Here is a 13861-nt window from a genome sequence, read left to right on the forward strand (position 1 = left end):
TGCCAGCAAATCCTACATTTGCCCTGCAATTTCTACGTGTGTATGTGAGAATTGAGAAAGAGGTAGGGCCGGGCGCGATGGCCTGCCTGTAATCCCAGCACTTTGGGAGGCCGAGACGGGATGGATCACAAGGTCAGGAGATCGAGACCATCCTGGCGAACACGTGAAACCCCGCCTCTACTAAAAATACAAAAAATTAGCCGGGCGGGTGGTGGCTACCAGTCCCAGCTACTCGGGAGGCTGAGGCAGGAGAATGGCGTGAACCCGGGAGTGTGAGTGAGCTGAGATCCGGCCACTGCCTCCAGCCTGGCTTAGCGAGCCGACTGCCTCAAAAAAAAAAAAAAAAAAAAAGAGAAAAAGAGATGAAAAAGGGGAGACATCCACCCTGGCTCACAGATCTATGTACTTAAGCAATCTCCCTAGTTCTTGAGGGGTTCTAAGCCCTCTGTAAGCTGGGATGGAAGAAGATGATACCACATTCCTATCTGCTCCAGAGACTCTTTCCTGTGGCTCAAATCCTTTTAATACTTTTCAATAAAAACCTTGAAATCTGTCAGTTCCTCCAGTTAAACAAAAAGGCAGCAACCCCTTCAGAACTCCTTGAATGTCCTATTCTCATACGTCTTTCTTCATAATTCCCAACATCCTGTGTTTTCAATTCCCTTATCTTTATCAAACTTATAAGAAAGCCAAATATTCAGATTTTTCCCTAAAACCTTCATTTCTATCCAACTCAGTGTGTGTTCCTCTTCAAATGTGGCTGTCCCCTGAAAATTCCATTCTTACCCACTTTCATTGGGTTCAACAGCTCATTCCATGCTCATCCTCTTCCGCTGTGTTCACTAGACCTAATTCTCTTTCTAAAAACTAAAACTGATTCAATGACAGAATGATGTCAAAGAAGACTGGGTTTTGAATTAAGAAACCTGAGTGCAAATCTCACTTCTGCAATTTACGGTATCCAAATAATTTTCTCCCTTTGAGTTTCAGGTTCTCCATCTGAACAACCACTTGATCAGGATGTTAAACCAGGATTCAAGTACTAGAGGATATTTTGTTTAGTCTCTAGGATTTCTTAACATTCTGAACTTCTGTGTACCTCTGAAATTGTCTGTAGGAAAATGGGGAATATTTAGCTGCCATAAATGAAAACTATAATAGAAAATCACAAACCCTTAGAGAAGCAGTAGAGAAAGTGAAAAGAAATCAAGAAAATATTAAAATGTCATAGAAGGAAAAATAAAGAATCCAGAAAATAAGAAAAAGCTTCAGCGAACTAGGCAAGGTACTCACTTAAAGAGAAAACCAAAGTGGGTAGGCAGTAAGTAGAGAAATGAATTAGAAATATCCTTTTAATATAGGCTAAATACAGTTAATATTACATGGACTATATGTAAATATTCTGCATGCACAGTCAGATAATATTTTTCTAGGACTGGCCTTGTCTTGCTAATGAAAAACTTAGGGTCCTGCGGCCACAGGTAACTGATACCTGCCTTTTAAAAAAATAAGTAATATGGTTACTACTGCCATTTCCAAAATATTTGGACAAATTTTTGGAGTAGGCAGGCTTCTAAATAACACTCTAAAGAGAGTTAATATGTAACAAAATGTGACTTTCTGAATTGATCTGATATAAATCAGTACCGTGATCCCATTGCCGCATAGGTCTCTATCCATCCACACTTATGGGCAAAATAAGCGTTTTGAGAGCCAGGCAGGATGATGGTCAAATCATGGGTTGGCTATCTGTTAACTGTGGAAACATGAGCCAGTATTTCAACCTCTTTAAACCAGAGTTGCCTAATTAGTAAAAAATAATAATAATAGCACAAATAGTTTGTAAAGCTGTGTGAAGATGACATGACATGATAAATGTACGCGTAATGTGGTGTCTCGCACAGAGCAGAACACTAAACGGATACTAGTTTCTATTCTCTCTATTCACTTAGTTAACATATCACTTTAAAAAATCTGTGAAATCATACCTGTTTAAACACTCTTTAGCAGGAGGAAGCACTATGAAACAAAAAGTAAAATGCATTTTAAATCAACAATTGGAACCTGTAGAATATTGAAAACATAAAAGAGCACAATGGCTTGTTCCTATAATCTCAGCTACTCAGAAGGCTGAGGCAGAAGTATCACTTGAGAAGCCCAGGAGTTTGAGACCAGCTTGGGCAACACAGAAAGACTCTATCTTTATAAAAAAAAATTTTTTTTAATTTAAAAATATCCTGTAGACAGGGCTTGGTGGGTCACGTCTGTAATCCTAGCACTCTGGGAGGCCAAGGTGGGTGGATCATTTGAGGTCAGGAGTTCGAGATCAGCCTGGCCAACATGGTGAAAGCCGGTCTCTACTAAAAATACAACAATTACCAGGTGTTGTGGCGCACACCTGTAATCTCAGCTACTCAGGAGACTGAGACAGAAGAATCACTTGAACCCAGGAGGTGAAAGTTGAAGTGAGCCAGGATTGCACATGTCTTTCATACAAAACATCAGAAGGATTTAAGCCATTATACTACAAATATTCATCATGTTCTTTGACTTGCCTGGTAATTGAGCAGGTACACAATGACAATTACACTTTAGATGAATGTACACTTCAAAACTCCTCAGTGGAAGTATCCCAAATTGATCTGCTTGGATATGTTTGGTGAATCCTGTTATATGGTATTCATTATTTTTCATACCCAAGTGGTATAATAATGAGCCTACACTTCTTGTATTTTCTAGTTTAGCCTTCAGAAAGTTTTGTCAATCACTCATGGCAACAAGGTATAATATACAAACCCAATCAAAATATATAAAAAATTATCAAATCTGATATACTTACACAAAATAAAGCCGCTAAAACCATTAGACATCAGTAAGCTTTTCCATTTGGAAATCACTCCAATATTCATTAAAAATAAATATTTTAGGGGTCAATTAATGAATTCAACATTATTTTTGTTTCTAAAATAGTCTGGTTTGAAGGATCATGTTATTCTCTAAAGTATTTTCATTAAATTGCCATTTTATCCAAAAGTTAGCTCTCTGAGCAACAAAGCCAATGTATGCATATTCACATTTACCCTATGTGAATAACTAATACCAACAAAACATATATTTCTGATGCCCAATAGTAACAAAGGGGGGTAAAGAGTCACTGTGGGTCATCCCAATTCTAGCACTCTTTCCTGCTTCCAGCAGTTCCTGGAGCAGCCAAAATCAAATCTTCTTTTATGCAAATATTCCAAATGCATCTGAAGTGAGTTCCATCAGCTTTCTTCAGCAGAAATCCCAAAATTGCAAAACTAACACCTTTTCCCTCCTTACTGCCTCACAATCCCTCTTCCTTGAGTAAAATAATTACCACATCAGAGGTCTCCTTAGTTCTCTTTCTACATTGTTTATGAGTTCTTCCAATCACTTCTTCCCTGTGGTTTTAGCAATATGATCTGATGCCTATAATTTTTATTACTTAATCTCTTTCTCCATCCCTTTATGATGGAAACCTGCTGGAGAATTAAAGCAAGAATATTCTGTGCTTGAGCCTGTTAGATCTTGCACTGCTCTCCAATCGTTCTTCTTGCCAATTTCATTGTGGGGAAGGATATAATCTTACTACTTAGATCATGGCCAAGGACCAGCAGCATCTGTGTCACCTGAGTACTTATTACAAATGCAGAATCTCAGGCCTGCTGAATCAGAATGTGCAGCTTCAATGAGCCCCCTGCGATTTATTCAGGGAAGGGAAGTTCTCTTCTAGCCTGAGTGAACATGACATTAAATGTGTATTGCAAAATTACCTGTTCCAGATTTTTCTCCATCTTTTGTTTCTGTGGCTATATTCGAAACAGAATCTTTCTTTTCACTTGTAGTCTGAATGGGATTTGAAACAAAACAATCAATACATAAAGTATATTTCACAAACTATACAGTTAATAGTTCAAAACATGAATGTGTAATTACCTTCAAGGCCGGTTGTTTCTGAGAAGACACTGAAAAGCAAAAGGGATACATAATCAATCATGTGTAAATATGATAAAGTTATCCATACATGCATGCAGTGTTAGCACCAAGCTGTATCCTCCTGCCTATATTAGTTTAGGTTTTTATGTTTTATATGTTGTGTCTTGGGACTGGAACATGACAGAAATACACTGAAGAAAACACGAATACAGGTTTCATGAAATATACACTTACAATTTCAAACGTGATATGATTTGTCATATGTCTAAAACTAAAATGAAACAATGTCAGTATCAATGTGGATATGCTGAGGGATAAAAACAAATGTGGTCTAAAAACAGAGGAGCAACTGATACACCTGGGAATCAATGTCAAAGCAGGTGGTACACGCTCTCGCATGTCTTTAATGCAAGAGATCAGAAGGACATATACCATTATACTACAAACATTCATCATGCTCTTTAACTTGCCTGATAGCTAAGAAGGTACACAATTACAATGACACTTCAGCTGAATGTACACTTCATGTCTCCTCAGTGGAAGTATCCTAAATTGATCAGCTTGGATATATGTTTGGTGAATTCTAGTAGATAGTATTCATTATTTCTCAGACTCATGAGGTGTAATAATTGCCTGTGTTTCTTGTGTCCTCTAGTTTAGCCTTCTAAAAGTCTTTGCATCCACTCATGGCAACAAGGTATAATATATAAACCTCAATAAAAAGTATCATCATTTATCAATATTAACATACTTCTACAAAATAAGACTGCTACAAGCATTAGATATTAATAAGCTTTTACATTGAGAAACAGCTCCAATATTCATTGACAATAACCATTTTAGGAGTCAATTAATGAATTCAACATTATTTTTGTTTTTAAAATAGTCTGAAGTATCATGTTATTCTCTAAGGAATTTTCATTAAATTGCTATTGTATCCAAAAGTTAGCTCCTTGAAGAACAAAGCCAATGTATGCATATTCATGTTTATTTCATTTGAATAATTAATATCAGCAAAATCTATGTCTCTGATTCCCAATAGTAACAAAGAGGAGTAATGAGTCACTGTGGTTTATCTGAATTCTATGCCCTTTCCTTCCTCTAGTAGTTTCTGGAGCAGCCAAAATCAAATCATCCTTTACGCAAATATTCTAAAATGCATTTGAAGTGAGTTCAGTTATACTTAGAGTCGTAATTTTAAAAATAATTTTCTTTGTACTCATGAAGGCTCCTAATATTCCTACATTTCCTAGATTCAGCAGTTCAGCTCTTTTGCCATCTCTTTTTCCACTTTTGTAAAAACATACACATCAAAGAAATAATGCATAATCAGATTCCCATGTAAATAAGTTAAACAAAATCTCTAAATAACCAGAGACTTATTTTATTATTAACTAACCAAATATATATATGCACATATATATATGCGCATATATATATATGTCATGATTGCCAAGATTATTGACAGTTACCCTTTTAGTACTCAAGAAATGCATTCTTTGATTCCTTGTTCCTGAAGCTAGTTTGATATGATATACCATAGAGGTATCTCTGGTCCTTTTATGAAATAACTACCTCAGTAAACACAGCTTTCCTAAAGAAAAAAAAAAAAAAACTTTTTCTAGATTAAGCATCCCAATATGCTAACTGACATGAATGAAGCGCATATCATTGATGTGCAAAACTTATAGGGAGAAGAAATGAGACCCTGTGGGTCACCCTCATCCTTCTAACTTCCACTTTCCATTAAGTGACTTTCCACAAGTCTCCTCATCAGAAACCTCCAAATTACCTAGCTAGATGCTTTGTTTACACCTGCCCAATTTGACATACACTTTTTTTCATTCATAAATCTAATATCCATATTGGTGGACTTCATTCTTTGACCTCCACATTCATTTATTCATTATTCTCACCACTGTATTGGGACATCTGTACAATCCCATACAGACACATGTGAAGATAAGGTTTTGCTTTATTAAAATGTTAAATGTGTCAGACACGTGACTAACATGTACAAATTCCTTCTTCACAAAAGCAGCCCCATGGCCTCCTCTCTCCCATAGACACCCTGTTTCACAGCTGTTCTTCACTCACATCCGGCTGAGTATCTATCGTCTCTCATTTTGTCTCTATGCTTTCACTTCATATTACGAGTTATTATCACAGGCTCACCCATCTACCTTACCTATTTTCCTCTCCAGGAGACAGTACTGAGCAGTAAATTAAAATATTCCAGGATATGAATACTTTTATATACACAAGACTTTGTGGAGCTATTTTATGTTTAACTATGAATAAAACCACTATTTCTATGCCTTCCAGAGAAACGGGCTCTGAAATGTTATTGAACGTAACCTATTTAAAAACTTCTTTAACTACAATCACACTGTCTCTCCTCAATGCACCAATATCTTCAGAAATAACTTGTGAAGACTTGAAAACATGTCAGTAATTGACATGAAAAATGAAGCACTGACATAATTTTTTGCAGATATAAATAAAACACGTTGAGATCCTTACTAGATCTGAGAAGAGTGCCATAAGACAGGAAATAAATATGGAACAAAAATATTTTCATTTGTAATGAAAATTATTCTATTTACAGTTTTCAGAAGAGAAAAAATACACACACACACACAAAAAACAGAGCAATATGGCTTTACAGGGTGTTTTATCTTCAAGGCCCTATTTGTCATTTGACATCCGGGAACAATCTATAAGGATCAACAAAGGGGTTCGAAATTGTGACCTGAGTAGTTTAGAGTTTAACATTCATGAAGGGGAACCAAGAGGACAAGTAACACTTTGACCATTGGCCATTTCCTCTCCTTACTGACATTCTCTGAAAAGCACACACTGGATTTTCTCAGGGTTATGACATGTCAAAAAGACATGCTTTAAGGGGGAAACAGGTGCAATCAGCACAGCCATGGGAGAGATACAGCTATGCTTGCTAGGATTTCCAATACTTCTGTTTCATTTCTAATATAGTACAAATCAATAAAAGCAACCACATGAGCATATCCATGTTGGTATGTCATCATATTTAAGTTGACATAGTATCTGCACGAAGATAGCATAATATGCTGTAGTTACCACATGGAATATCATGAGATCATATAATAAATCAAGAAATACCTCACTGGGTCAATGTGGATAGACAGATTTTACAAAGACCAAGTTGCAGGCATTTTGTGCACTGCCTGAACTTTTCTACAAGTTTTTAATACACAAAATCAAGTTCTACATGTTATCTATGAATGTGCACATATGTGGTAAGAGGTTTTTAATGTGCATTTGGGTGATTTCTCTTTGATTTTTTTTTAATTTAATTCAAGCTCTTGGTTACACGTCATCAATAAGTTTTATTGGTATAGAAAACTCTAAGACCATAACAGCTCAGAATCACTGTCTTAAAAGGCTATGTCTACCAGAGTCAGGAAAGCATGACTACTTACTTTCTTCATTTTTAAAACTCAGAGGTACTCCACACACACTCCCAAATAAAACTGCATACAAATTCTTTAGTTTAATTAGATCCCATTTGTCAATTTTGGCTTTTGTTGCCGTTGCTTTTGGTGTTTTAGTCACGAAGTATTTGCCCATGCCTATGTCCTGAATGGTACTGCCTAGGTTTTCTTCTAGGGTTTTTATACTTTTAGAACTTACTTTTAAGTCTTTAATTCATCTTGAGTTAATTTTTGTATTAAGTGTAAGGAAAGAGTCCAGTTTCAGTTTCCTGCATAAGGCTAGCCAGTTTTCCCAACACCATTTATTAAATAGGTAATCATTTCCCCATTGCTTTTGTCAGGTTTGTCAAAGATCAGATGGTGTAGATGTATGGCATTATTTCTGAGGCCTCTGTTCTGTTCCATTGGTCTATATATATCTGTTTTGGTACCAGTACCATGCTATTTTCATTACTGTAGCCTTGTCGTATAGTTTGAAGTCAGGTAGCATGATGCCTCCAGCTTTGTTCTTTTTGCTTAGGATTGTCTTGGCTATATGGGCTCTTTTTTTGGTTCCATATGAAATTTAAAGTAGTTTTTTCTAATTCTGTGAAGAAAGTCAATGGTAGCTTGATGGGTATAGCATTGAACCTACAAATTACTTTGGGTAGTATGGCCATTTTCAAATTACTGATTCTTCCTATCCATGAGTATGGAATGTTTTTCCATTTGTTTGTGTCCTCTTATTTCCTTGAGTGGTGGTTTGTAGTTCTCCTTGAAGAGGGTCTTCAAATCCCTTGTGAGTTGTATTCCTTGCTATTTTATTCTCTTTGTAGCAATTGTGTATGGGGGTTCACTCATGATTTAGCTCTCTATTATTGGTGTATAGGAATGCCTGTGATTTTTGCACATTGATTTTGGATCCTGAGACTATGAGGAAGTTGCTTATCAGCTGAAGGAGATTTGGGGCTGAGACAATTTGTTTTCTAAATATACAATCATATCATCTGCAAACAGAGACAATTTGACTTCCTTTCTTCCTATCTGAATACTGTTTATTTCTTTCTCTTGCCTGATCGCTCTGGCCACAACTTCCAATACTATGATCAGAGTGAACAGGCAACCTACAGAATGGGAGAAAATGTTTGGAATCTCTCCATCTGACAAAGGCCTAATATCTAGAATCTACAAGGAACTTAAACAAATTTACAAGAAAAGAACAAACAATCTCCTCAAAAAGTGGGCAAAGGATATGAACAGACACTTCTCAAAAGAACACATTTATGCAGCCAACAAACATCTGAAAAAAAGCTCATCATCACTGATCATTAGAGAAATGCAAGTCAAAACCACAATGAGATACCATCTCATGCAGTGGAAACAACAGATGCTGGAGCAGATGTGGAGAAATAGGAATGCTTTTACAATGTTGGTGGGAGTCTCAATTAGTTCAACCATTGTGGAAGACAGTGTGGTGATTCCTCAAGGATCCAGAACCAGAATCCCATTATTGGGCACATACTCAGTGTGTGTGTGTGTGCGTGTGTATGTGTGTATACACAGTGGTTTGTTCCTATAATCTCAGCTACTCAGAAGGCTGAGGCAGAAGTATCACTTGAGAAGCCCAGGAGTTTGAGAACAGCCTGGGCAACATAGCAAGACTCTTTATTTAAAAAAAAAAAAATCATGCAGGCCGGGCACAGTAGTTCATGCCTGTGATCTCCGCATATTGGGAGGCCAAGGCAGGTGGATCACTTGAGGTCAGAAGTTTGAGACCAGCCTGACCAAACATGGTGAAACCCCGTCTCAACAAAAATACAAAAAAAAATAGCCTAGTGTGGTAGCACACGTGTGTAATCCCAGCTCCTCGGGAGGCTGAGACAGGAGAATTGCTTGAACCCAGGAGGTGGAGGTTGCAGTGAGCCGAGATTGTGCCATTCCACTCCAGCCTGGGTGACAGGGTGAGACTTCATCTCAAAAGAAAAAACAAGAAATCATGAACTTTGTACATGCTTTAGACCTTGTAGGAAAAAATGTATAAGACTTTGATGCTTTATTACAGAGACTCTCATGATTTGTTACAAAGCAGTACTTCAGAAACATACTTGGAGGTTATACTAAAATTATTAGTTATACTATTTGTAGGTAACTAATGAATTAAGAACTCTTATTTCCTTTCTTATGTGCTTAGCATATACTTATCAAATGCGAAGAATATATTATCAAAATTTGTTACAAGTGAATTGCAGTATAAAATAGTCATAATTCTAACAGAATCATATCAGACTGACATTCTAACAGAATCATATCAGACTGACAGAAAATGGCATCATTAGTAGAATCAATATAATGAGCAGACAGTGTCAAAGAACATGATTTCTGGACAAATGAACCAGGAGCAGCTAGAACAGAGTACACAGCAGTCCCCCTTATCTGCTGTATGTGTAGAAAACACATATTCAACATAATGTTCCTCTTCTCTCATACCACAACAACAATCATCAACACAGAAGATTTCTGTGACCAAATGTGTATATTTCCCCAGCAACAAGCAAACAATTCCGTGGCAGACACCAAATGGGTGCCCTCTAATTCTGACACTATCTACTTGGGGATTGTGTCAGATCCCACAGGTTGAGGGCTCAGTACCACAAGGCTATTCCCCCACAGCAGTCACAAGTCTGGGCCTCCAGAACTTCCAATCAACTTCCAGGTGGACTTCAAGTTGGGTTTCCCAGGACCCCCTCTTTGCTTTGATTAATTTACTAGAGTGGCTCAGAGAACTCATGGAAACACATTTACCAGTTTCATATAAAGAATATTCAAGGATACAGATAAAGAGATGCATAGTGCAGGATATGGGGGGAAAGTAACATGCTTCCATGTCCTCCCAGGGCACTCACCCTCTGGGAACATCCATGTATTCTCCATACACCTCCATGTATTGGAGAGTTTCCAGGTAGCTGAATACAGCTATCCCGATGCTCTCCAAATCCAATCCTTTTGGGATTTTATGAAAGCTTCATTACATACACATGACTGATTAATTGAACATTCAGCCCCTCTCACATCCCAGGAGGTGAGGGGTGGGGCTCAAAGTGCCAACCCTCTATTCACACCCTGATCTCTCTGACGATGGGCCCCACCCTGAAGCCATCTGGAAGCTGCCTGCCATGAGTCAATCATTAGCATACAAACGACATCATGTTGGAAATTCTGAGGATTTTAGGAGTTGTATGACAGAAAATGGGGTTGAAGACCAAATATATATTTCATAATATGACATTGGCAGTTTAGTCACTGACATAATCTGTTCCTAACATCCAACCAACGATATTATGTGGCTCATGGATCCAAGATTACATGAAGCAGATGATCTTCTTTCTGACATACAGTCAAATAGAAGGTCAATAGTAGCCTAAGATTACATGGCAATGTCTACTACATTCGCCTCACCTATCACACAGCCATTTTATTATCTCACATCAGTGCAGAAAGTAGGGTGACTATAGTACATGATACTTTGTGAGATCACATTCACATAACTTTTATTACAGTATATTGTTATAATTGATCTACTTTACCATTAGCTATTATTAATCTTATTGTGCCTAATTTATGCATTAAATTTTATTATAGATACATATGTATTTTTAAAAATTACTGTACACATAGAGTTCAGCACTATTCATGTTTTCAGGCATTCACTAAGGGTCTTGAAATGTATCCCCCATGTGTAAGAGGAAATTACTGTACTTATTGTGTTGAAACACAACAGTTTCTCTACCTCTTCAGTTTAAACTGTTTAGGATAAAGCACTCTAATTCAAAAAATCTAGGTCTATGAAAACTGTACTCTATTCTATGGCAAAACACAGGATACAGACCAGGGTCAAGGATCCCTGCAAAGACTTTTCGGCTGCCAGTGCAGAAGAGCCTAAGAGAGGTCAGTGTCCTCACTCTCACTAATCCTCTCCTAGGGAAGATTCTGGTGAGTTTGCTTTAGTTCTAGCTGTTCATTCACCCTACGTAGGGCACAAACAATGCTTAAATTCAGCTTTCATTTTACCTCCTTCAAAAAAACACACACAGAGAAAATATCACTCCCTTAAAAGCTTATCCAATCTGAGTCTTGTCTCCTCGTCAGAGAGAAGCTTATACAGAAACACTGGGTAGGTACGGCAAGCTGCCAGGGAGTACTTTCTAATATATAAAATATACGTCAAGGAACTGTAAACTCACTGGAGCCACCAAGATGTGCCAACAGTTGTCCCCTACCTAGTGGGAAAAACAACAACAACAAATCTACGTCACTTTACCTAAACAAAAATAGTAGGACTCTCTTGGCATTTTTCATGATGGAGAATCTAGTTATAAGTGAGCCATGCTATAATAATATTATATACTGTTTTCAAACCGATCACTCAAAGAAAGAAGTCAATAAGAAACATATTTGTATGCCTATAGTATTCACTAGCTGATCTTATTTCCAATTGCAAGGTAAATAGGAAAGACTTTCTGACTCCAGTTTTATAAAGTACAGCCTCTCGAGATTGTCCCTTTCCACTGCTAGTCTATCTGGACCCACCTCACAGAGAAGGATGATCCAGTCAGTGCTGTGTAGTCTGCAGCATGAAGTCATTTTCCTCAACCCTCCCATTATGTGGCAAATGTCTATATAAATTATGCTTTTTCAACATGTAAAGCATATGCCATTAAATTCTACATTAATAAGCCAAAAGCAAAAAAGCACAATGGATAGCTCAATTGAATACATTCAGTTATCTTGGAAATTTATGTTTTTTAATATTGAAAAAGATATCCACTATATTATCTTTAATATAAGACTATGCTGGACATATCAAAACTATGGAGACAGCAGAAATATTAGTAGTTGACAGGGGTTAGTTGGGAGGAAGGAATAAAAAAAGAGAGACAAATTTCAGGGCAGCTTAAGTATTCTAAGATGCTACAATGGCGGGTACATTTATTATACATTTGTCCAACTTTATAGAATGTACAATACAAAGAGTGAACTTAAATATAAACTATGGACTTTGGTGATTATTACGATGCGTCAATGTAAGATTCTCAGTTCTAACAATGTACCACTCAGGTGGGAGATATTGATAATGGGGGGAGCTATGCATGTGTGGAGGGATGGCGTATATGAAAAATCTCTTTAGGTTCTTTTCAATATTGCTGAGAATGTAAAACTGCTCTTAAAATAAAGTTATTAATTTTTTTTAAAAGATTGTCACTGAATCTTCTATTACCATGTATTGTAGCAAGATGTACTCAATTTGAAACAGAATATGAATAGTCTCTCCAGAATTATAGTATATGAAAATACATAAAGCAAATAACTTAACTGTATTAACAGGCAAGAAAATAACTGATAAATGATTGATTTTTTAAATTTCATAATTATAAACAAAAATTTAACAAAATATAAAACAAAACTGAACCATCTATATAATTAAAATGAAACAAATCTTTTATTTTAATTTTAAATCAGAAATCATTACTTATTTTATCTAACCATTTTACTGAAAGGTTAATCAAATAAGAACAGATTATAATTATCTAATATTGCCATAGTAACTTCGGTATAGAAACCTGTTAAATATTCACCAAAATTCCAAAATCTAACAGCACAGAAACTTAATATTTCATATTAAGTTGCAACTGACACAAATGAAATAAGCACCATGCTATGTTATATCACCATATTATTCACTATTAAATAGAATTTTTAAGACAATAACTAAAATTAAGTTGGGGCTATAACTGCTGTGAAAAAAATAATTCATATAACAGTCATAAGACTGTCATTCTTAGAAAAGCCTGCATGCAAAATTGGCCCTTTGCTGCTGTTTGGAAATTTGCATTTTAAAGGTTTGTCACCATTTCCTAACTGAGAAAAGTAGCTCACTGTGCCTAAACTGTTTGCATAAACAATGTGGTTGACTCTGAGCAGCTGCTTTTCTTGTGGAAGTGTGGAATTCTTGTGCCTGTGTGAGAGAGAATGCCTATGTAACGAGCTTCCATAAAAACCTTGGCTACTGTGTCAGTCTCTAGTCAGACTCATACTGGTAGACACCACCGCCTATGTGCTGTCAAAATTCCAGGCTACAGGAATTCGGCACATCCTGGTAACTCCACAGCAGAGGGCTCCTGGAAGCTTGTGCCTGGCTTCCCCAAGACTTGCCACATGCCCCTTTGCCCTGAGCCAATTTTACTTTGTATTCTTTCACTGAAACAAATCAAAGCCCTGAGTAGGACTGTTTGCTGAGTCCTTCCAAGTGAATCACTAAACACAGAGGTGGTCTTGGGAAACCCTGACACTACTGCATTATATGAAATGAGTTTTCTTTTAGGTGATGTGACATGTGACTACAATCGGAAGGCTGTTTATAAAATACCTTTCCCTAATCTGTTTTCCTTGAC

General features: G+C 36.8%; 1 protein-coding gene across 1 annotated transcript in view; it reads right to left on the reverse strand.

Moving 5' to 3' along the window:
• LOC101000208 (ankyrin repeat domain-containing protein 36C-like) overlaps positions 1-13861 on the reverse strand; it is a 133416-nt gene that overhangs the window by 101312 nt on the left and 18243 nt on the right. Inside the window, exon 7 of the mRNA XM_031655343.1 lies at positions 3961-3989. Coding sequence (XP_031511203.1) covers positions 3961-3989 — 29 coding nt within the window. The remainder of the gene's footprint in view (positions 1-3960; positions 3990-13861) is intronic.

Source organism: Papio anubis, chromosome 14 (genome assembly GCF_008728515.1).
Source record: "Papio anubis isolate 15944 chromosome 14, Panubis1.0, whole genome shotgun sequence".
Lineage (NCBI taxonomy): Eukaryota > Metazoa > Chordata > Mammalia > Primates > Cercopithecidae > Papio > Papio anubis.